General features: G+C 37.9%; 1 protein-coding gene and 1 pseudogene across 1 annotated transcript; one reads left to right on the forward strand and one right to left on the reverse strand.

Moving 5' to 3' along the window:
* Positions 1-11,366: 11,366 nt before the first annotated feature.
* Positions 11,367-12,397, reverse strand: LOC101711534 (olfactory receptor 1L4). Its single transcript, XM_087182886.1, has one exon. The coding sequence runs from the start codon at positions 12,324-12,326 to the stop codon at positions 11,367-11,369; it is 960 nt and encodes a 319-aa protein (XP_087039012.1). The 5' UTR covers positions 12,327-12,397.
* A 647-nt stretch (positions 12,398-13,044) lies between these two features.
* On the forward strand, positions 13,045-22,440 carry LOC147826090 (transmembrane protein 65-like; annotated as a pseudogene).
* The last annotated feature ends 1,773 nt before the right edge of the window (positions 22,441-24,213 follow it).

The raw sequence follows: 24,213 nt of genomic DNA on the forward strand, positions 1-24,213 counted from the left end.
ATTGTATACCTAAAATGTACCAATAAACTTAATGAAAAAAAGCATTACTAAAAGCAAAATTGATAGATTTAAAAAACATGATCCAAATGAAAAGAGTAAAAAGAATAATATCTGCAACACAATATGCTTTAAAAATGTAAATTAAAATGCAATAAACTGAAAATAGATCCATACACACAACTAAATATTAAAATGGGGGAGACTAATAGAAATGGGGAGTGAGTATACAAGTTCATGCATGAGTAAGTGAGAAAGCAGACAAATAAAAGTGGCTCAGTGCTGCTCATATGGCATGGACTGAACCATGCAGTAAATTCAGCTCCTTACATTTGAAGTCTGTGAATAAGAAAAATAATTTCAAGTCCTAAATATAATTTGGGATTTACTTTCCATTCTGTTTCTTAAAGCATGAGCCCATTGTGGACACAGATGCTAGGTCACCTAGCTAAAATATTGCCAGTGAAAGGAGTCCACTGTCTCTAAATTGTATTCTTTGACCCTTTGTAATCACAATTGATTAAGTCTGTATATTCTGAATCAAAATTCAAGAGCCAGGGATTTTACTAGGCAGGGAAGTATCAGAATCCTCTGGTAGCTCATTTCACTCTTTGTTCATGATGTTAATTATGCTTTTCTCCCCTCAATTAAGTGATTGCCTTATAACTCAATAAAATTTCCTACCCAAGCACTGGTGACACAAGGATCAGATACCATGAACTGCTGTTCTGATATTTGAACACAAATATTGTATCCTCAGGCCTTTTCTCTGGGTCAAATTTTCTCTGTTCTTTCCAGTCGTTACCTATTATGTCACTTACAGTCACCTTTTATTAGCCACGGCCTGGTTAAAGCTCCCTGTGTGGTGGTCATGTTTTTCATTTTATAATGTGAGGTTATAGGAGACTGAATGCTACAGTGGTACCTCAGTTTACAAACTTAATTCTTTCCATGATTCTGGTTGCAAACTGAATAGGACAAGAAATGAATCAAATTTCCCCATAAGATCAACATTGAACCTAACCATTGAATTTGATTTGGTTCCCATCCAATTCAGTTTGTGATCAGAATTGTGGAGAAAATTAAGTTTGTGAACTGAGGTACCACTGTATTTATGGAATCTTAGGTTGTGGGGATAGAAATGATCTTAGAACTTTGTTTCATAGTTTCCCAATTATATTCTCTGGGAGACTTAGGAACCACCCCAAGAAGGTTCAGGTAGATGAGGGGAATGCTGGGTGGAGGGGCTCTAGGTCTATTCTTTAATTGTGAAAATTCTATTTATGTGTTTTATACATTGGATAACTATATAAGTAGTGTTATGAAAATGTAATTGAGAATAATATACTCATTTTAATAAGAAAAAATCAAGGCTCAGAGAGGGGCTATCACAAATTATCAGTGGAAGTGGTATGACAACTGAGGCCTTACCAGAAATTTTGTCTTCCCTTATCACCCTCATGTGTGAGCTTATGGTCCATGCTGCTCTGAAGATGTCCAGAGGTTGTGTTGAAGCCATAGAATCTGGAGCTTTTCTTAGTGGGCTTGGCTTTAGAGTCAACCAGGAACTGGGTTGTGCATCAGGGCAGCTACAACTTCCCTCTCAAAGTAAAGAACCCCCTTTTGTGAAATCTTACCCACCAATAACAAATACTTCCTGTGCTGTACAAATGGAAGAGGAAGAAGGGCATGTGGAGACTGTGGCATTAGAAATTTAGGCAGGATGCCTAAAGTTTAATTAGCATAGGCTGATGATCTAGTTTATTGTCTCAGCTGTACAGAGCCTCAGATTTCAGACTTCTAAGAGGAAGATGTCACACAAAATAATTTCTCAGTTTCTAATGCTCAGGGATTGCAGGATTTCAGTATAGAGATAGTATTAAAAATAATATCTACTTACTGAGGAAAGGGTTGGTGACCTCCATGGTGGCCATTTGAGGGTTCAGCCATCTTCTCCTCAGCTTCATGGACTTTGATGATTAGAAGAGGAATGGGGGGCATAGGGAAAAAGCAGAGCTCTCACATTAGGCAAGGAAGAAAAGGGCTCAAGTTTGATGTGGGACGTGACAGGATTCACTATACGCCAAGAGTTGTGTGTGTGTGTGATTGTCATCTCAGCCACTTCCCTTTCTTCATTTGGCATGATCATCTTTCCAATGTGACCATGAGGAGCATGTGGCTTTTCTCCACCCCCCACCTACCATCACTATCCACTTCAGGTTTCACCAAATGGGGAGGAAGGGGTGGGGACCTGGAAGGAGGTGATTGTTCTTCAGATAATCTCACCCTAAGGAGACAGGCAGCCTTCCCATCCACCAACCCCAGGGAGCTCATTAAGAATGGAGGCTTGGGAGAAGAGTGGAGATTGTGGAATATTAGGATTAACAAGTTTCTTCAGATCTCAGATAATTAGTGGCTTGTTATCATCTTGAGTTTGAAAGAGACTGAGGTAGGTAAGTAGAGAAGGGTTGGTCCTCAGGCAGTCCTGGGATATCGGGGTAAGGAGAGGATTGTGGTTCCTTGGAAAGGATCTTGGGAGTGAAGATTTCTGGGATCTAGTCAGGCTGAGTAGCTGTGATTTGAGGCAATTCGTAACTTCTCTGAATTTTAGGTTTCTTATCTATAGCATGTATGTAGTAGAACCACTAAGCCAGAGATGGTTGCCTGAAGAATTAAATAAGCTCAAGGATAAGATATGTTCACCAAATATAGTGGTACATGCCTGTAATACTAGCTATTTGGGGGAAGCTGAGGCAGGACAATTGTAAGTTGGAGGCCAGCTTGGAAAATGTAATGAGACCCATTTCAAAATAAAATAAAAAGAGCTGAGGATGTACTTTAATGTTCCCTGGGTTCAATCTCCAGTACTACAAAAGAGAGAAAGAACTTGTTCACATAGTAATACAAATTTATTGAGTGCTTATGTGACACTCTATATGCAGCTCAAGTGCAGTATCCTTGTTTTTATAGATGAGGGAATTGAGGCTCATTCTTATTAAATAACTTGCTCCAAGTCTCATGATTAGGAAGTTCTGGAGTTAGGTTCAAATCCAGAGTTGTCTTGTTCCTAAATTCTACACTTATTCTACTTGGTCAGGCAAGGACTGCACTGGGGAATGTCTTTGATAGCTTTCTCTCATTTTCTATTCCAAGATACTGGCTCATCCTTAGATGTTTTACACCTACTTTACTTCCCTCCTCCTCTATTCTGATAATGCTGACCAAACTGTTTCTCCACTGGTCAAATGACTCCTTGAGGACAGGGCTATGTCTTCTTTTCAGTTCACTGATGCATTCAACAGTACACTCCTGAGGCCATAACCATCTTTGGTCTCTTGCCAATAGAAGTTTATTTCATATCTAATGAGAATGTGATTTCCGCGAGATCACCCAGGGTCCTAGAATTCTCTCTCTCTTGTAGATTCATACTCCTTCAGCTCCTCAGTTACTTCTCTCTTCAGCTAGTGTTTGGGTCAAGAGACAGAGGATTGTGGGTAAGACACTTATATGAGCCAGGGAGAAAAGTAGGGCACTTTATTTCCACCCACATTCTTTTGACTTAGAATTCAGTTCCATGGTCACTCTGAGATCTATGAAAGGCTGGGATATATGAGTTACTTGTGTTCCCAGGAGAAAAAGATGGATTTTTGATTACCATTTGACTAAAGTCTGAACCTGATGAGGGAGCATGTATGGAAATGTGTGGATAGCTGAGAGAAAAGCATCTCAGACAGTGAAAATAGTAAATGAAACAACCTCAAGGATAGAGAAATCCATGTTTATTTAAGGAATAGCAGAGATCATTGTTTCTAGAAGGGAATGGATAATGAGGAGAATAGGAGGTTGAGAAAGCAGAAAGGTGTGTAAGGTCAGACCGTGTAGGATCTGTTAAAGGACTTTATCTTTCTCTGAGTACAATGGGGAACAATAGGCTCATTGCAGGTAGGGATTTGAGGAAAGGAACGAAGTGATTAAACTATTTTTCCATTAAGTTTATCAGTACATTTTAGGCATAAAATACTGTTACATTCATCATTGTAATCTTGTACCTTTACATGATATATCTTGGTTCTTATTTTTTTCCCCTTCTCCAGCCCTCCCTTCACCCCCTCCACCCTTCCCTATTTGCAAAGACTTTGTCTCCATTTTTTTCTGTCTCATATTTTTCTTTTCCCTTCTTTCCTTTCTCCACCTCTCTCACTTCCCCTACTTCTTTAGATCGTTTCTTCCTATTACACAATATCAATTATACATTTTAAAATTACAATATCAAAATTTAGAGGACGTTACCACAGATTTTATAGAATTTAAAAGGATATAGAAAGCATACTACAAAAATCTTTTTTGAAATAAATTTGACAATTTCTAAGAGGTACATTGGAAGAGGAATTAATGAAAATGACTCTGGAGGAAATATAGATTTGAATAGCGCCTATTAAAGAAAGTATATTCCTAGCTTGAAAAAAAAGCAGGAGTATCTATCCTCTTTGCAGATCAAGTGGATTTCAAACCAACACTGATTAAGAGAGACAAAGAAGGACACTACATCCTTGAAAAGGGAACATTCTGAGAGGAAGAGATGACAATCATAAATATATGTGCACCAAACAATAGTGGGCCCAACTACATAAGACAAATACTAATGGACATGAAAAATCAAATAAGCACTAATACAATAGTAATGGGGGATCTCAATACCACCCTGTCACAAATAGATAGACTGACTAGACAAAAAAATAAGGAACGAATACTAGAACTCAATCAAACTCTTGAACAAATGAACTTAAGAGACATTTACAGAGTGTTTCACCCTACAAAATCAGAATACACATACTTTTCAGCTGCACATGGGTCATTTTCCAAAATAGAGCATATATTCACTCATAGAACATGTTTAAGTAAGTGTAAAGAAATTCAAGTTGTCGCTTGTATATTATGAGATCATAATGTGTAGAAACTGGAGACCAATAGCAAAAGAAACTGCAAGAATTTCATAAAGTCATGGAAATTGAACCACATACTTCTGAATAACGAATGGGTAACAGACAAAATTAAAGAAGATATCAGACAGTTCCTACAATTAAATGATAATGCCAATACAACATATTGGAATCTATGGGACACAATGAAAGCAGTCTTACAAGGGAAATACATAGCAGTGAATACTTATATTAGGAAAACAGAGCAAGCCCAATTAAACAACCTGATGTTGAACCTCAAGCTTCTAGAAAAAGAAGAGCAGGACAACCCCAAAGCTCATACAAGGGAGGAAATAATAAAGACCAGAGGAGAAATCAATTCAATGGAGACTAAGAGAATGATGCAAAAAAATTAATGAAGCCAAGAGTTGGTTCTTTGAAAGAATAAAAAAAATTGACAAACCCTTAGCCAACCTTATCAGAAAAAGGAAAGGCCCAAATCCATGCAATTAGGAATGAAAAGGGTGAAATTACAACAGAACCAGCAGAAATCCAGAGGATCATCAATACCTACTTCAAGAACTTATATGCCAATAAGGATGGAAAACACAGAAGAAATGGACAGATTTCTAGATACATATGAATTACCAAAGTTGAAAAAAGAGATCTAAAAATTCTAAACAACCCAATATCAATCAGTGAAATTGAAAACGTAATTAAAAACTTATCAACTAAGAAAAGCCCAGGTCCTGATGGCTTCACCTTTGAATTCTACAATACATTTAGAAAGGAACTACTGCCACTACTGTTGAAACTCTTCAATGAAATTGAAAGGGAAGCAATGCTCCTGAATTCATTCCTGGAAGAAAGCATCACCTTGATCCCCAAAACAGAGAAAGACCCAACCAAAAAGGAGAACTATACTCCAATCTCACTAATGAACATAGATGCAAAAATCCTTAATAAGATACTGTCAAACAGAATGCAGAAGATCATCAAGAAGATCATACACCCTGATCAAGTGGGAATCATCCCAGGGATGCAGGGATGGTTCAACTTATGCAAATCAATCAGTGTAATACACTACATTAATAGAGCCAAGGACAAAAACCATATGATCATCTGAATAGATGTAGAAAAAGCATTAGACAAAATCCAACACGCATTTATGATAAAAACCCTACAAAAATTGGAATAGATGGTCTCTACCTCAATTTGATAAAAGCCATCTATGAAAAACCAACAGCCAATAACATATTAAATGGTCAAAAACTGAAAACCTTCACACTAAAATCAGAAATAAGACTAGGATGTCCACTGTCACCACTTCTGTTCAATATAGTCTTGGAAACACTGGCTACAGCAATTAGATAAGAGAAAGAAATAAAAGGAATAAAGATAGGAAATGAAGAATTCAAATTGTCGTATTTGCAGATGATACTCTACAAAGAATATATATAGAATATATAGTATATACATATAGAATATATATAGAACATATATATAGAATATAGAGATACATATAAACATATATATTTGCAGATGATATTCTGTATAGAATATATATACTCTAAATGACATGATACTCTATATAGCAGACCACAAGAACTCCATCAAAAGTCTTCTAGACTTAATAACCAAATTCAGTAGAGTAGTTGGATACAAGGTCAACATACAAAAATCAATAGCTTACCTCTACACAAACAACAGATGCACTGAAAGTGAAATAGGGCAAATAATTCCTTTCACAATAGCATTCAAAAAACTGAAATACCTAGGAATCAACCTATAGAAAGTAATCAAAGAACTCTCCTCTGAAAATTATAACACTCTGGAAAGAGCGATTGAAGACGCTATCAGAAAATGGAAAGACATTCTCTGCTCCTGGGTAGAAAGAATCAACATAGTGGAAATGGCCATACTTCCAAAACTGCTATATAAATACAATGCAATCACAATTGAAATTCCAGCAGTATACTTCACGGACCTTGAGAAAACAATCTGAAAACTCATTTGGAACAAGAAGAGACCTAGAATAGCAAAACCAATTCCAGGGAACAGAGATATACCAGAGGGTATCACAACCCCAACTTGAAATTGTTCTACAAAGCTACTGTGATAAAAATAGCATGGTACTGGCAAAGAAACAGACCTGAGGACCAGTGGAACAGATTAGAAGATGCAGAAACAACTTCAGACACACTCAGCCACCTCATCTTTGACAAAGGAGCCAAGCACCCTACTGGAGGAAAGATAGCCTCTTTAATAAATGGTGCTGGAAAAATTGGGTTTCAACTTGCCAATGAGTAAAACTAGACCTATATCTCTCACCATGCACCAAACTAAAATAAAAATGGATTACAGATATAAATATTAAAAAAAGAAATGTTGAACCAGCTGGAATAGAGTTTACATAGAACTCTTGAAGACCTTGGTGTAGGAAAAGATTTTATGAACAAAACCTCAGTTGCCTGTGAACTAGCACAAACAATCAACAAGTGGGATCTCATCTTATTAAAAAGCTTCTGCACAGCAAGAGAAACCACCAACAGTGTGAATAGACAACCCACGATGTGTGAAAATACTTTTATCTGCTGTTCCTCAAAGGAAAGTCTACTACCTTGAATCTGTAAAGAACTTAAAAAAAAAATCAGACCTCCCAAATCTAAAGACCCAATCCAAAAATGGGCATCTGAAATGAACAGACATTTCTCAGACAAAGAAGTAGAAATAGCAAATAAATACATGAAAAAATGTTCAACATCACTGGTCATTCGAGAGAGGCAAATGCAAACAAGGCTGAGATTCCACATCTCCCCAGAAAGAATGGCTGCTATAATGAAATCAACCAATAATAAATCCTGGAGGGGCTGTGGAGGAGGAACCCTGCTCCACTGCTGGTGGGACTGTTGATTGGTGCAACCACTGTGGAAATCAGTATGGAGATACCTCAAAGAACTAGGACTGGAAGTCCCATTTGACCCCGCTATTCCCCTGCTGGGTATCTTCCCCAAAGAATTAAAAGAATCATACCACAATGATATATGTGCAACCATGTTCATAGCAGCATAATTTGTAATAGCTAAAACTTGGAAGCAGCCCAAATGCCCATCAACTGGAGACTGGATAAAGAAAATATGTGTGTGTGTGTGTTTTTAATAAAATGGAGTATTACTCATCCATAAAATACGAAAAACTAGAGACATTTCTAGCTAAATTGATGCACATTGAGGCAATACTCTTAAGGTGAAATAAATAGGACACACGTGTAAATACCAAATAGTTTCTCTAGTGTGAGAAACTGAAAGTGTAAATAAGCACTAAAGGGTGTAATCGATTATGTGAAATAGGAAGAAAAGGTGCAAAGGATAAGGGGAAGTGGGAGGGTTAGGGGAAAGGAAAGAAGGGAATGGAATTAATATGAGAAAATGAAAAAATGGAAACAAAGTCTTTGTAAATAGGGAGGGATGGAGGGGTTGAAGGGAGGGTAGTGGAATGGGGAAAAAATAAGAACCAAGATGGAATATGTTAAGGTGCAAATTTCCAGTGATGAATGTCATTATATTATGTACCTAAAATGTACCAATAAAATTAATTAAAAAAAGAAATATGAAGTATGATTTCTACTGAATGCAAATCAGTTTTACTCCATCATAAAGACAAAAGTAAGAAGTAAATAAAAAGAAAATAGAAGCACTTTGAAATCATAATGCTAAGAGTAATCAGATTCAGAAGGTTAAATATTGCATGTTTCTCTTATATTAGAAACCTGAAGTACAAATAATTTAAAGAGCAGAAAAAGAGAAATAATAGTACAAAGGAGGTATTCCTTTTGCAGTTAGGGAGGGGACATAGGGATGGATGAATACAGGAGAGAAGGAAGGGAAAGGGAAATAAAAATGATGAAGATGATGTATGTACATATATGAATTCCCCATAATGTATGTATTCACTATGTATTGCAAACATGTACCTCTAGTAACATATGTCATCTTTAATATTAAAAGAAGACATAAAAGGAAAATTGCATATGTATTTGTTTAAAACTATGTACAACACATATGTAAACATAACTATAAAGAAATATATCTATTTTTTCTAATGAAAATAAATTACATGAATTAATTTTTAAAAGTCTGGGACTCATGGCAGAGTAAGCTTAGAACTAAAAAGCAAGGTACTATTCTTAGGACCAAAGGACTAAATTATTTTTTGAAGTTAATGGAGACCATCATTAATGAATTCATTTATTTAATATATTCTAGACTTTGTTCACATTCTAATGTGAGTTACTATTCTGGATTGAGCATAGAAAACCATGTCACATAAAAAGAATAACTGGAAATAGTACACATCCCCTAAGCCAGTATACCCCAAACTAAGTGATAGGTGATATATTGTGGTAAACGCCAAGTGTGCTTATACAAATATAGAGGATGCTGCAAATTGTATTTTTTTCCTGAGTTGCTGGTTACTCTCTGATTATTGGAGGAGGGAAAGTAAAAGCAATGGCTGGAACCTTGTTGGACACTAGGTATTTCTGTGTTCCATTCAACACCACAAATGTCTTTCTATCTTTAAGGTGAAAAATTTTGTATTCAGCACCAAGTCCTGTCATTAACAAGCTTGTTACCTGTAAAGCTGGTAGTTATGAGAAACCTAAAATGTTTAAGGTAGAAGAATCCAGAGCCAGTATAAATCCTACATTACTATCGCTATTGGCAGTAACAATCAGGGAGGAGTGATGGAACAGTGAATTATGTTGCTGTATTTGTGTGTTTTATAATTGTGTAATATTCATTGATATTGTTCACTAAATACTTCTGACACGTGATTGGATTATTCCCTGTGGATCCCTGTGCTTGAATTGGGTTGTGAGATTACTGTGGACAATGAATTCTGACCAGAGGTGGTGTGGATCACGTCTGGACTACAGTATTTAATTGGCAATGTAAAAAATTCACAAGTCTTTCTCAGCTTCTGATGCAATGATGACTAATATTTACAGTGGTGGCTGCTCCATAATCGTGGATTACTGAGTCTTTCAAGCACCCTTGTACTTTTGCATAGTGGACATGTAGTGTAAATAATAAGTAAATCCTTGGTTTTAAGGTACTAAGATTTTAAGATTGTTGATTTCCACAGCAAACTTCACCTTAACTGCCCAGTACACATTACTTTCTCCTGGATATGAAGGGCAGCTTAGTGAAGATGCTGGACTTGTTGGAGAAAGGAAGGATTAAGAGAGAAGGGAAAGAGGAGTATGGAGCGCTCACAGTGTCCTGATACTTGGTATAGTTAGGTGGATAATCACTTGCTGCAGTTTCTCTATCTAGTATTCTCCTTACTCTCAAATTGAACAAGCCTCACAGGGCTTTTTTTTTTTTTTGTCACTCAAAAATATTCCAATATTTTCTGACCTTACATACTTGGATATTTTCTAGTATGTGAAATGCCTTGCAATTTTTTCATCTTTTCAAGCTTCTCTGTCAATTGTTAAGTCTATTCTTTAGGATGACTTTAGACTATTCTGTAAGGAACAGGGAAAGGGGATGTTACTAGAACTTCTGCAGTAAGTCCTAGTCTCCTGTGAGCCAGGACAGCACAAGGTGAATTAGTTTATTAGACAGAAAAGATAGAAAAAATGAGACTTAGAGAAGAAGCTGAGCTCTGGGCCTGATCAGTGCTGCTTTGGGTGGCAAAGACCCCAGACCCCACATGTGCAGCACCTTTATTCCATACATAAGGAGAAACAAATGTAACAAATGACTCAGGACAGAAAGTTCAGTACCTGGGGAGAAACAATATAACAGATGACTCAGGGGGCAGCCGAAATCCTAGAACAATGAGGAACTATGCAGATGAAGATTTTGTTCTTCCCAGAGTGTCTTCAGCTGGTGTAGTTTTTTTTTTTTAATTTTTAAATTTAAAAAAATTTTTTTTTCAGCTGATGTAGTCTTGTCCTGGAGCATCACAGCATCACCAGACCATTGAGGTCTTAGCTGTGACTGGAGGCCAAAATGGAGTTATGTCTTGAGATGCCATAGCTGACCTGTAGGCAGGGGAACTAAGCCTAATCAAATGATTTTTCCTCAAAATTATGTAGGATTGCTCCCGACACTATTCCCATAAAAAGTCATTTCTAATTTCTTATAAAATCCAGGTAGATTCCTCTTCTGAAAATTAATAAGACTTTTTAACTCCTTAACTGCTATCCACTGTCATTATGGAAGAGTTATGTGTACAAAATCTTTATTCCCTCATTGATGTGTGGTCAAGGTCATTGATAGAAACCAAGTATTTTCTTCCCAGCTCCATAATTTTACTGGTATTCAATGTTTCTGCTCATGACCTTTTTGAGTGTCATGTGGAAAGTGACTACGAAGAAAGCTTAACCTGATAAGCTCTTAGATCAGCTCTCAAGTGTGATATGGTACCATTTTGTTCTTTCTATAAGTGAATTCTGTCCCTTAATTTCCTCAAACCTTTCTTCATATCTTTGTTCCTCAGGCTGTAGATGAAAGGGTTCAGCATGGGAGTCACTACTGTGTACATAACTGTGGCTACCCGGTCCTTCACTACCGAGTACATGGACAGGGGCCTAAAATAGACATAGATGACACTCCCATAGAAGAGGGCCACTACAGTGAGGTGGGAGCCACAGGTGGAGAAGGCTTTCCACTTCCCAGCTGCAGAGGGGATCCTGAGCACAGTGATAATGATTCGTAGGTAGGAGAAGAGGATGCACAGGAAGGGGGTCACGATGACAGCCAGGGTCTCAGTCATGACCACAATCTGGCTGGAGGATGTATCAGAGCAGGACAGTTTTAACACAGGCTGGGTGTCACAGAAGAAGTGTTTAATGACGTGGGAGGCACAGAAAATGAGGTGAGACATGAGTAGCACACGGAACAGAGCATGCAGGTGGGAGATGGTGCATGAACCCAACAGCATGAGGATGCAATGCCTTGGGTTCATAGCAACATCATAGTGGAAGGGGTTGCAGATGGCCACCAACCGGTCAATGGCCATGGAGGCTAGCAGGTAGCTATCAGTGTTACCAAAGGCCATGAAGAAGTACATCTGTGCCAGGCAGCCCACATAGGAGATAGCCTTTGTCTCTGAGAGTAAATTCACCAGCATATTGGGCACAATGACTGTTGTGAAGCAGATATCCATGAAGGACAAGTTGCTGAGAAAAAAGTACATAGGGGTGTGGAGTCTGGAGTCAGAGTGGATGGCCAGGATGATGAGCACATTACCTATGATGGTGACCAGGTACATGAAGAAGAAGATGGCAAAGAGAGGTTTCTGCAGCCATGGGTTGGAAGAGAGGCCCAGGAGGATGAAGCCTGAGGTGCTACTGCTGTGGTTCTTGATCTCCATGTCTTTGGACAGTTTTGAAGTCATGGGAGAGATGCAAAGGGCAAGTTGATCATGACAGCTTCTTGCCTATCTTCAACAGTATGAACAAAGCACATGTCCATTTGATAAGATTTAAAAATGTGCTCACTTCACAGAAGTGCAAGCAGGTAAGTGGTTATATTTAACCAGGAGACAGTTATAAAACTGCAAGTACACGTTGCCTCCTAAATTAGAAACTGAAAAGTTTTTCATACATGTTTAGCAGCATCTCTATCACCTAGTTTATTGAGTTCTCCTTTTCTTTTTAGAAATTCTTTTTAAAAACTTTTGTCCCAGAGGAGGAAGTTGGTGAGTCTCACTCTGAATCATGATGTTTTCTTATGAGCATTCCTTACAAATGAAATTCTCTCACTCAGAATCTTCTCCTCATGGCTCTGAAAGTGGTGATTATAGTGGCGATAGTAAAAAATGTGTCAGAATTAAGTAAGGTTCTTTATTACCCACAGAATTTAGATCAGGCTTTCTTAGGTCTTCAGAATAAATCTGCTTAATATTTATTTTGCCATTTTTGTTTGAATAATTTAATCTGTGCACTTTAAGTATAAGCTTTAGTCCTGAGATGCCATCAAAAGAGATTCGTTCTTTAAATACACTAGTTTTCTTGACTATAGACTACTCATTGAAAATATTCAAATATTACAGGAGTGTAAGTCTTTAGCATGTAAGAGTCTGATTCCTACCAACATCTTGGAAACAAGGCAAAATGGCTCCCATTACCACTATTAAATCACATTGCTCGAATGGCATCCTAAGGTAGCAAAAAAGGAAAACTGAAGAAATAGAAGGCATGAGCTTGGACAAGATTAAATATTACCTTTTTAGTGACATGATTGTTTACCTAGAAAATCCAAGATAATCATTTGAAAACTTTAAAAACCTATGAAGTTTTCACCAATTTGGGCTGATACAAGATAAATCTAAGTCATTAATATACTTCATACATTACAAATAACTAACTTGGAAAAAAATTTCAAGTGACAAGGCCAAGAAATTATAAAAATAGGTAGAAATAAACCTGAAAGGGAAAAAAGGAGTAAGACCTATCTGACAAAAGTATAACACAACACGAAATGAAGGTCTGAATAGAGATGCTACCAAAACAGAAGTCATAATATTTAAGAATATTAATTTTTCAAATTAATAAAATTCAATGCATCTCTTTACGAGACACGTAAAGAGAAAGAAGTTGATAAGCAACCATAAATAATTCTATAATTCTGTATTTATTCATAGAGATTGTGATCTATAAGGGGCTTAATATATAATAATGATTTGTTTGTAGTAATGGACAAGGGGTAGAGTATTAATTCTGTTTATGACAGTCAGTTGACTATTTGGAAAAAATAAAGCTAGGCTTCTATCTAACCCATACATGGAAGTAAAATTTAGATAAATAAACTACAAGTAAAAAATAGCTATAACTTTTAGCCAAAAAATTAAGGAGCTTCTTTTTAGGATTTCAGAATGGGGGTGTTAATTCAAGCAAGAAATGAAATGTAGAAATAAGAATGACATATGTTGTAGTAAAAATTTTGAGAATTTTACCTGAAGTTATCATAAGCAAACCTAAAATGTAAGCCATTGACTTTTAGAAAATATCTGCAACACAGTTGCCAAAGAAAAAATATAATAAGATATTCAACCTCGTGGGTAACCAGAAAACACAAAGTGTACTGAACTGTAATTTTCACAGATTGGATATATGTATACCACAATATACAAAGGAAAATAGATTTTTACATATGCCCATTGTGGGATTTTGGATAAATCAGTATAGACCTTTTGAGTTTCTATATCATAATTGAAAACTACATCATTTTATCCAATAATTCTATTTAAGGGAATCTATTCTTTGGAAATAATCATGTTTGTGAAATACAAAGGTAAATGTACAAATTTTTATTTTAGTATCACTTATAATATCGAACAAACAATTCATAGAGGAAATAACTGAAATTTTCACAAATAGTTTAGTTATTGTTTTATTGTAATTAGTGTACTCTTATGGTCGATATCATACTGTCTGTCTCTAAGGAAGCAAAATGTCTCTGGTCAGGTAGCGCTGATTAACATTCAATGCATAACACACACTAAGCCAAGTGCTTTGCATTTTTATTTTCTCCAAAACCCAAGAGATAGGCACTATTATTATTTCCATTTTACAGATAAACAGTGTTTAGCAAGGTTGCATAACTTATATATCTCGTAGTTAGCAAGCAAGAGAGCTGGGATTTGAATTCAGGGAGTCTGATGGCAGAGCTGGAGCTATTTCTTGCTGAGCTTGGGTATCATTTTTACTGTACTGTCTATGATAATTTGCTAAGTGACAAAAGCAAGTTGCAGAGCAATGTATACAGAAAAACGACTATTTTACCAAGAAAAGTACATCTTTTACATGTTGTGCTTGTTCTGAAGTCTGTGTTTATGTGTATGTTGTTGCCATCTGAAATGAGATTGGAGGGATAGAATAACTTCCATATTTACCTTTATATTGTATTGTTTGCATTTAAAAATAATGGATACATATTTATTTTATAATTAAGAAGGTGAAGATTTCTTATAATTTTATTTGCCAGAGAATCAGATTTTATTTTACTTTTTTATTTTTTGGTACTGGGGATCGAACTCAGGACCTTGCGCTTGTGAGGCAGGTAGCAGAACCACTGAGCTAAATCCCTGGCCTGCCAGAGAATTAGGGTTGTGCATATAAAAGTTTAGACCTATCTACACATTATACAGTAGACCTGTCTACACATTATACAGTACACAGGATTGGGTTCATACTATTCATAATGCTCCCCCCGCAAACTGTTGCAACAATTGTGTTTATGCACTTATAAGAAAATTTTTATGATGTGAAGTACATAGAAAAATGGAATGCTAAATTAGCGTTTAAGAGCCTTAAAAATATTAATAGATAGTCTCAACCTGAGATAACTACTCTTCAGTCTACTACTGGTCAATATATTCATTTTACTCTCTGGACACTTTCCTTTGTCTTGCAGCCTCCCTGTGGGCACATTGTTTTCTCGGATAGAGATAGCTGAGCTGCTTGCTGTTGGACTTGAAGTTGCAGTTGTCCAGATCTCTGTGGTATTTCTCAGGGGCAGTATCTTGGCCTCCTCCCCCTTTAGCTAGATCTGATGACACTCTATATTTCCTCATGCCTTGGGCAAGTCATTTCACTTCCATGCAGATGATGGGGTGTACAAAAGTGCAGTTGTGTGTGTGCATATCCATTGCTTTCTACCTTGCTTCCCTTGTCATTTGGAGAATCAAAGCACAGCTGGGTGAGACTTTGTGAAATCCTCTACAAGTGGTTATTATAATTGTTCACACAATGAACTGGAAGAATTACATTATAATAATGGGTCTTGTCATCAGCACCAGGAGTGATTGAGAGTATTTCCAGGTCTTATACATCTACCATCCCACTTTATGATATATTTTTCCCTTTTTTATAGGCAGAAAATATAGACTATTATTTTTACATCTCATTTCTCTCCAGTTTGTGGACATTTGTCATCTCAGGTTAGTTTTCCTTTTCTTGCTCATTCCTCACTTATTCAGGGTCCTTCTCTGAGTCGATGGCCCCATAAAAGCAGGGAGGACAAATTGGCAGTTGGTAAGTGACTAATCTGGAAAAAAACCCTCACCTGACACTTATTGTACAGGTTCTGGGCTTGGCGCTTGTCTTATTTAATCATCATAATAATGCTATAAGGGCCATTATTTTCTGCTTTTATAAATAAGGAGACTGAAATCCAGAGCGTCACAGAGCAGATGAAAGCTGTATCTAAGACTCAAATCCCCACTCCAAATTCTATGTTTTAAACTACTTTATCCAGCTTTTTGGCAAAGCACATGCATGTGTAGAGAATTATGTGAGATACCTCTGACAGCAGGTGTCAACTGAGCACCATATTCCTCTAGACTCCTTGGTGACACATCCTCTAACTCCACTCTTTGGGGCCCTTTCCATTTCCTGCCCTACTAATCCCAATTCTGCCTCCCATGCCACAAAGCCATTTGCTCTCTTCTCTGCTTGTTTTCAGGGAGGAAAGGCTATAGAGGACTTTAGCTTTGCTGGGTCCTGAACAAACAATAGTTCTTTGGCAGCACCAGTACCTGACCATAGGGTCTTTCCTGGGCCCTGGTTTGTAGAAGCCCAGCTTCTCCCTGTCTCCCCTCTTTTCACTGACAAGTGTAAGACCAACAGATCGGCAGTGGAAGGTGCACAGTCCCCTTGAGCAGACACATAGGGATTTTTCAGGTCTGCTATAGCCTGGGTCCTTCTCCTTTCAACTTTGAAATCTCTCCTTCCTCCTTAGTTTTTAATCTTACAAGTCATATATCAGATTAGAGCTTTACCTCATATCTCTTAGCTCCATAGGAGGTATTATCTTAGTTTAATTTAATTTATTCCTCTAATTTTTATTTCCTACTTATTTTAGATTGAAAGCTATTCTGGGCAGCTTAGACACTCAGTGTCCTCACTGAACCCAATCCATCCATTTCTAGGCTGTTCTCGACTCCTTCTCATTTTCATTTCTGCCTTTCTTCTAGTTTCCAGGATCTGTGGCTCTACCTCTTTTTCAATAATTCAAGGAGTTACATTTTTGAGTTGTCAGTTCTTCCTGGTGCTTCACCTAGCTGTGATCAGCCAGTATTCATAAGTGTTACTGTTAATTTAGAAAGTACAGACTATGTTTCCTGGGTCATAGGAGAGGGGCTATGGATTCTCAGAGAGCTTTGCTTGAATTGGGGGCATATGGCCTTAGATCCCTGTACTGTCTCTGTTTATCATTTCAGCATCCTAGGAAAATGATTTTCCAATTTCCATCATTCCAGAGTCAGGGAGCTTAGAATATCTGGATTCTGGCTACTCCCTGGTGAGCGGGCTATGAGAAAATCCTTTCGTCAAGAACCCAAATCTGCCTTCCCATTATTGCTAGACACTGTTTTAAGAACTTCACATGTAGTAACTCATTTATTCTTTACAAAACCCCATTTTACAGATAACAAATGTGAGGTAGAGAGAATTGAAGTGATTGCTCAGGGACATGGAATCAGATGTTGGTGGAGTTCAGCTCTAGAGCCTATGCGGTTAAGCCCTGCATTGTCCTCCTTGTCTAGTTCACTTGCTCCTCTGCTCTCCCAGTTTCCTGGAGGATATCATTCTGTGGAGATTGGGTTATGGGATGTGGGGCCAGAGCCTAGGACTGTGTCTTTAGTAGGGTAAATGCTTCAAATGTCTGATATCTGATCAAAGGAGAAAGTTGAAAAAATGTAAGGAAAGATGGTGTTTCCTGGTTTTTGAGATAGAGGAGAGAAGATAGCATCAGGGAGGAGAAATAGTTCATGAAAATGTTGACTCCATAGTCCCATTCCCTAAGATCCCCCAGACTGCCTACCTGTGGGCGTGATGGAGGAGATTCAAGGTCCTAAACAGGCTTGAGGGCCTGCTAGAGGGTTAAGACCAGGCTTTGAGTCTCTGAAGAGATAGACGTAGATATCCTACCTGTAGTGGGATTTGGTGATGAGAAGGGAGTCCCAGGGGCCTGTCCTGTCTCTGTGCCAGAGTCCTGGGAGGATTGGCCCTGCGGCCTTCCCAGGAGGGGAGAGCACTACCGATGCCCACACTGAGCTCTGTGGGGAACCTGGGCTCTAGAGGTATTGCTTCTTGCACCAGGGAAGGAAATCAGAGCCATCTAGTAGTAAGCCTAGAAATGTGTCATACACATGTGTGTGCTGTGTACATGTGTGTTTTCACTCACGCAAATCTGTGTTTAGGCATATGTGTGCCTATCTGCAAGGAGAAGTGCTATCCTCTGACGTCCCTAAGGTTTGGTGCTTGCCAATGTAGTGTTTTGGGGAAAGGTTTGAAGGTACAGGCCTGGGAATACACTGATGAGATTCCTGTACCCTTCTGTGTCTTGCAAGCTGTGTACCTCTGCAAGCCTTTAACTTTTCCAAGCCTCAATATTTCTTTTGTTTTAAAATTCCATTTAGAAAACATCTTACAACTTTGATTTCTTAAACCAGGCTGCTTATACTTGGATCCGAGTTCCCCCAATTATTAAATGGGTAGATTTGGACAAATTATTTAGCCTCACTTATGCACATTTTCCCTGTCTATCAATGGCATAGCAATTGCAACTATATATATGTATAAATATTATGCTGTATAATTTGAGAGAATTTTTAGATTCACAGAACAATTGATCAAAAACTACACAGAGGGCCAGGGATTTAGCTCAGTGGTTCTGCTGCCTGCCTCAGCAAGCACAAGGTCCCGAGTTCAATTCCTAGTACCAAAAACAACAACAACAAAAAACTACACAGAGAATTCCCATATATCCCTGGTTCCACACTTTCAGAGGCCCTTCCACTGTCAACACCTCCATCAGAGTTGGTGCATTTGTTAGAATTGATGAACTTGTATTATGATTACATCATAATCAAATAAGTCCATATTTTACAAAAGGGCTTACTCTTGGTGTTGTTTGGTCTATAGAGTTAGAGAAATGTATAGCGATGACACATCCACCATTACAGTGCCGGATTGAATAGTTTTACTGCTCCCAAAATCCTATGTGCTTTGAATATTTATCCCTCTCTGCCCTCTAATGCTTGGAAATTATTAGTGACTCCATAGTTTGGTAATCATGACTCTCTCCATAGTTTTGCCTTTCCCCAAGTGTTATACAGTTGAAATAATACAGTATGATGTGCTTTTCAGGTTGGATTAGTAATATGTATTTAAGCTTCTATTTCTTTTCATGGCTTGATATTGTTTTCTTTTTAGCACTAAATACTATTCCATTATCTGAATTTTCCACAGTTTATTTATGCATTCACCTACTGAAAGATGTCTTGATTTCTTTCAAGTTTTGACAAGTTATAAATAAATGTGCTACAAACGTCTGTGTGCAGATTTTTTGTCTGGACATGTTTTCAACTTATGTGACTAAGTACCAAAGTGTGTAATTGCTGGATTATCTGGTAAGAGTATGTGAAGTTTTTGAAAAAATTATGAAACTGTCTTTTAAAATGAATATACTGTTTTGTATTCCAATCAAAAGTCAGTAAGAATTCTTATTGGTCCATATCCTTTCCAGCATTCAGTATTATTGGTGCTCTGGATTTGGGCCATTCTAATAGCTGCACAGTGGTATCTTGTTGTTGTCTTCATTTGTATTTCTCTCTCTCTCTCTTTTTTTTTTGGTACCAGGGATCGAACTCGGGTCCTTGCGCTTGCAAAGCAGGCGGTGGAACCACTGAGCTAAATCCCCAGCCCCTGTATTTCTCTTTTGTACTAGGAGCACACCCTACTACCAAAGTCAGTTTGGTCACTCCCAGAAGCACAGTGGAGAATTCAATCCGGCTTGATCTGCTAGGCATCCAGCCTTGGTACTCAGCCTCGGAACTCACCTTAATGCCCTGCTTAGCATGGCAGATTGGCACCGTAGCGCCCTTGGGCAAAGCATAGGGGCTAGACTTGTGCTACTCAGTCATTCAAAGGTCAGCTTGGCTCAAAACTTCGATGTGTCGCTAATAGGTTGTGATTTACTAAACAATTTGTGATGGAAAACTTCAAACAAAAGTATTGAAAATAATATACTCGAACTATCACAACACATGACTCAGTACAACACAAGTGAGTACCTCTGCTCTGGAAATTCAAAATCCAAAATGGTCCAAAATATGAAACTTCCACAAGTGGGAAATTCCACACTTGACTTTATATGCTAGGTTGCAATAAAAATGAAGGCACACTACATTTACTGTATAAAATTACCTTCAGACTGTGTTTATAAGATGTATATGAAACACACATTATTTTATGTTTAAAGTTGGGTCAATTTCCATGATGTCTCACTATGTATATGCAGGTATTCCAAAATTTGAAAAAAAAACAAACCCAAATTTTCAATACTTCTAGGCCCAACCATTTTATATAGGGAATACTTAACTGATAACTGTTAAAATTTTGATAATATTTTCCACATATATTCTGCTCTCCCAAATTATTGAATTGTGGAGGATTATTTTAAAACAAATTCCAAACTTCATGTAATTTCACTGATATATACTTCAGGATCCATATTTAAAGGATTAAAAATTTACAGCCAGGTGTAGTGGTGTATGCCTATGATCTCCACCCTTTAGGAGGGCTGAGGTGGAAGAATCTCTGTGAGTTCGAAGCCAGCCCAGGCTACATAGTGAATTCAAGGGCAGCCTGGAATATATATAGCAACACTTTGTCTCAAAAAAAAAAAAAAAGAAAAATTAAAATACTCACAATACCATGATCAAACCTAACTTTCGAGGTATTTTCTGTTGGTACCTAATAAAATAGGCCATACTGAAATTAGCTAGAAATTTGTATTCTCTTCTCTGCTTCTGCCTAAATTCATGATCTGAAATAATATTTCCTAGTTTGAAGTTAATAAATTGTAGGTAATCAGTGAGCTTTTTAAATTTTTCATGTCCTCTTCCCACTGTCCCCATGTTTTATTGTCCTATTGCTATATTATCATAGCATTTATCTGCTGCTGTGTACTTTCTATTTTAAAGTTATCATTTTGTGTTAGTTCTACAGATAAATATATACTTTCTGTTCATCACCAGTTCTTGAGTTGAGATCTGAAGTTTTTTCTGTTTTTTGTTTGTGTGAAGGTTTTCCTCTAATAGGTTCCTCAGGAGTTCTTGGACAGTAAGAATAGTCTTTAGCATGAAAGAATTTGTTTGGATATTAAATTTTGGCTCATAAGTTTCTTTTGTTGAGTATCTTAATGGAAGATTGTGTTTGCTAGTGTTTTGAAGGTCATTAAAGATAGGGTCCCATACTTCTAAGACATCTGGCTCTGTTCTTCATCTCCATTTTTATCTGGACCGCCCCCCCCCCGCCGCCCCGGCTATTCTTTTCATCATGGTCACCTTCGACTGCATTTCCATTTTTTTTCCTCAGTGTGGGACTTTGTATTTGAAGAGATTATTGGAAGCTTATTTTTGAAGCCCATATGGCTTAGGCTGTCCAACATGGGGGGAGCGGAGGGACGGACACAGACCCTCGCCGAGCTCGCCCGCTGTCCTTTGCGGAGCTGCCCTCCCGCCACCGCCGCCCCTTCAAGTTCCGCGCCCAGCCTCTCCGGGAGTTTGTTAGGCCGGCGGGCCAGAGCCTAGAGCCCTTCGCCGAGAGTGGGCGCCTGCGGCGTGCATGGCGCCTGGCGCTGCGGCTGCCTGTGCGTAGGACTCAGGGGTGTTGGGTTGAGCCGCGCCTGCTGTCGCTCGGGCGCCGTCAGCGCGCACCAGGTCCAGGCTGCTGCTGGCTGCTGAGGCGCCTGCCCGCGCGTAGCCTGAGGCCGCCCTCCCGCCCCGCCCTCTGCCCTGGCCCTGGTGCAGCTGGGAACGCACCCAAGAAAGAGCCCAGGGCGCGCGCGACTTCATCTACAGCCTGCACTCCACCGAGCACAGCTGCCTGCTCAGGGAGCTGCACCACTTTGAGACCATCTCCATCGCCCAAGAAAAATTGGAAGCTCAACCACCCACCCCAGGACAGCTGAGATATGTATTCTTCCGCACTGCTCTACCTTTCTTAGGGTTTAGCTTTTTGGATAATGCAATTATGATTGTTGCAGGAACCCAGGTTGAGTTGTCTATTGGAATTATTTTGGGAATTTCTACGATGGCAGATGCTGCGGAAATCTTGTGTCAGATTTAGCTGGACTTGGACTTGCAGGCTATGTTGAAGCTTTGACTTCCAGGTTAGGCGTATCAATTCCTGATCTTACACCAAAGCAAGTTGTCATGTAGCAGACACGTGTTAGTACACATTTGGGCAAAGCTGTTGGAGTGACTATTGACTGCATTCTAGGAATATTCCCTTTGATATTCTTTGGAGGAGGTGAAAAAGATGAAAAACTGGAAGAAAAAAATTAGTCCTATTAGAATACCTATAAGAAGATGTAAACTAATGTACCTCAGTTATTAAACATGCTGTCGCAACATTTAAGAATTAAGACAGAAACCTTGTATAGATATGGGATCAAATAATTCAGCATATATTATGGAAAACATTAACTTATTGTGGCTTGGTCTTAGGATATCTTTTTAAAAAAGCTAATATTTTGTGTAAATTGTTGAAATGCTTTTTCATCAGTGGCAGTCAACATTTTTATCTTTTCCTTCACTTCCTTTATACATCAAAATAGTATTTAAGTTTCAGTCGTTGATGTACTATACTGACTTGGGGTTTGCTTATTGTTACTTAACATGTGTACATACATGAAAGCACTTGTGTTGTTATTCCCTGATAGTTACAGTTCAACCTTAATTTTCCCAAATTTCTTAAGGTTAATGTCAGTTAAAGATGTTTTTACTCTCTTTTTGGCAGCATCAAATTTGTACTGTTTCATGTAATTTCAGTAATTTTCTTACCTCTCATCTGTTCAAAACGAATGCAGATTTTAAGTATATATTACTCATTTTAATTTTCTGACCATACTGTCTTAAGAGCCAGAGATTACAGAAAGAGCAATTATGTAATCTCCCTCTTACATACCACCATACATGCTAACAAGCATACTTATTTCCAGTTTTTTTACCTTTAATTTGCCCCCAATGAATAATTACATGGTGGATTTTGACTCCTAAAGGGAAGAAAATGGTTATTTTATAGCCTTTTAAAGTAAAGATTATAGAATTAGGAGGACCTAAGGAATTGGACATAACACTTGGAATCTAAGAGGCTAAACTCTTTTTTAAAATTTATATATATATATATTTATTGGTACATTTTAGGTATAAAATACATCTATATTTATCATTGGGTGTTTGTACCAGAACATTATGTATCTTAGTTTTTATTTTTTCTCCCATTACCTGTGCACCCTTTACCCCCTCCACCCTTCCCTATTTACACAGAGTTTGATTCCAACTTTTTTCTCATAATTTTTCCTTTCCCTTCTTCCCTTTCCCCTTCCCCTCCCACCATCCCCTAACCCTTGGACTTTCTCTTATTTCAAATTATCAATTATTCATTTTAATCATTTTCATCCTTATTTACTTTCAATTTCTCGCACTAGAGAAACTATTTGGTATTTACACGTGTGTCCTATTTATTTCACTTAAGAGTATGGCCTCAATATGCATCCATTTAGCTATAAATGACTCTAGTTTCTCATTCTTTATGGCTGAGGAGTACTCGATTTTATAGGAAAATCACATCTTCTTTATCCAGTTTCCAGTTGATGGGCACTTGGGCTGTTTCCAAGCTTTAGCTATTACAAACTGTGCTGCTATAAACATAAGTGCACATATACCACTGTGGTATGATTCTTTTAATTCTTTGGGGAAGATTCCCAGTAGGGGAAGAGCTGGGTCAAATGGGACCCCTAGTCCTAGTTCTTTGAGGTATCTCCATACTGATTTCCACAGTGCTTGTACCAGTCTACACTCCTACCAGCAGTGGAGAAGTGTTCCTCTTTCCCCACAGCCCTGCCAGTATTTGTTATTGTTTGATTTCATGATAGCAGCCATTCTTTCTGGAGTGAAGTGGAATCTCAGTGTTGTTTTCATTTGCATCTCTCGAATGACCAGTGATGTTGAACATTTTTTCATGTATTTATTTGCTGTTTTTACTTCTTTGTCTGAGAAATGTCCGTTCATTTTGGATGCCCATTTTTGAATTGGGTCTTTGAATTTGGGGGGGTCTGATATTTTTCAATTCTTTGTATATTCTCAATAGTAGTCCTTTGTCTGAGATATAGCTGCTAAAAATTTCTCCCCACATTGTAGGTTGTCTCTTAGCTCTTTTGGTAGTTTCTCTTGCAGTGCAGAAGCTTTTTAATATGATGAGATCCCAGTT

The sequence above is a fragment of the Heterocephalus glaber genome, unplaced genomic scaffold (genome assembly GCF_053883595.1).
Source record: "Heterocephalus glaber isolate CG9 unplaced genomic scaffold, H.glaber_assembly_v1.0 deba00001479, whole genome shotgun sequence".
In the NCBI taxonomy this organism is placed as follows: domain Eukaryota; kingdom Metazoa; phylum Chordata; class Mammalia; order Rodentia; family Bathyergidae; genus Heterocephalus; species Heterocephalus glaber.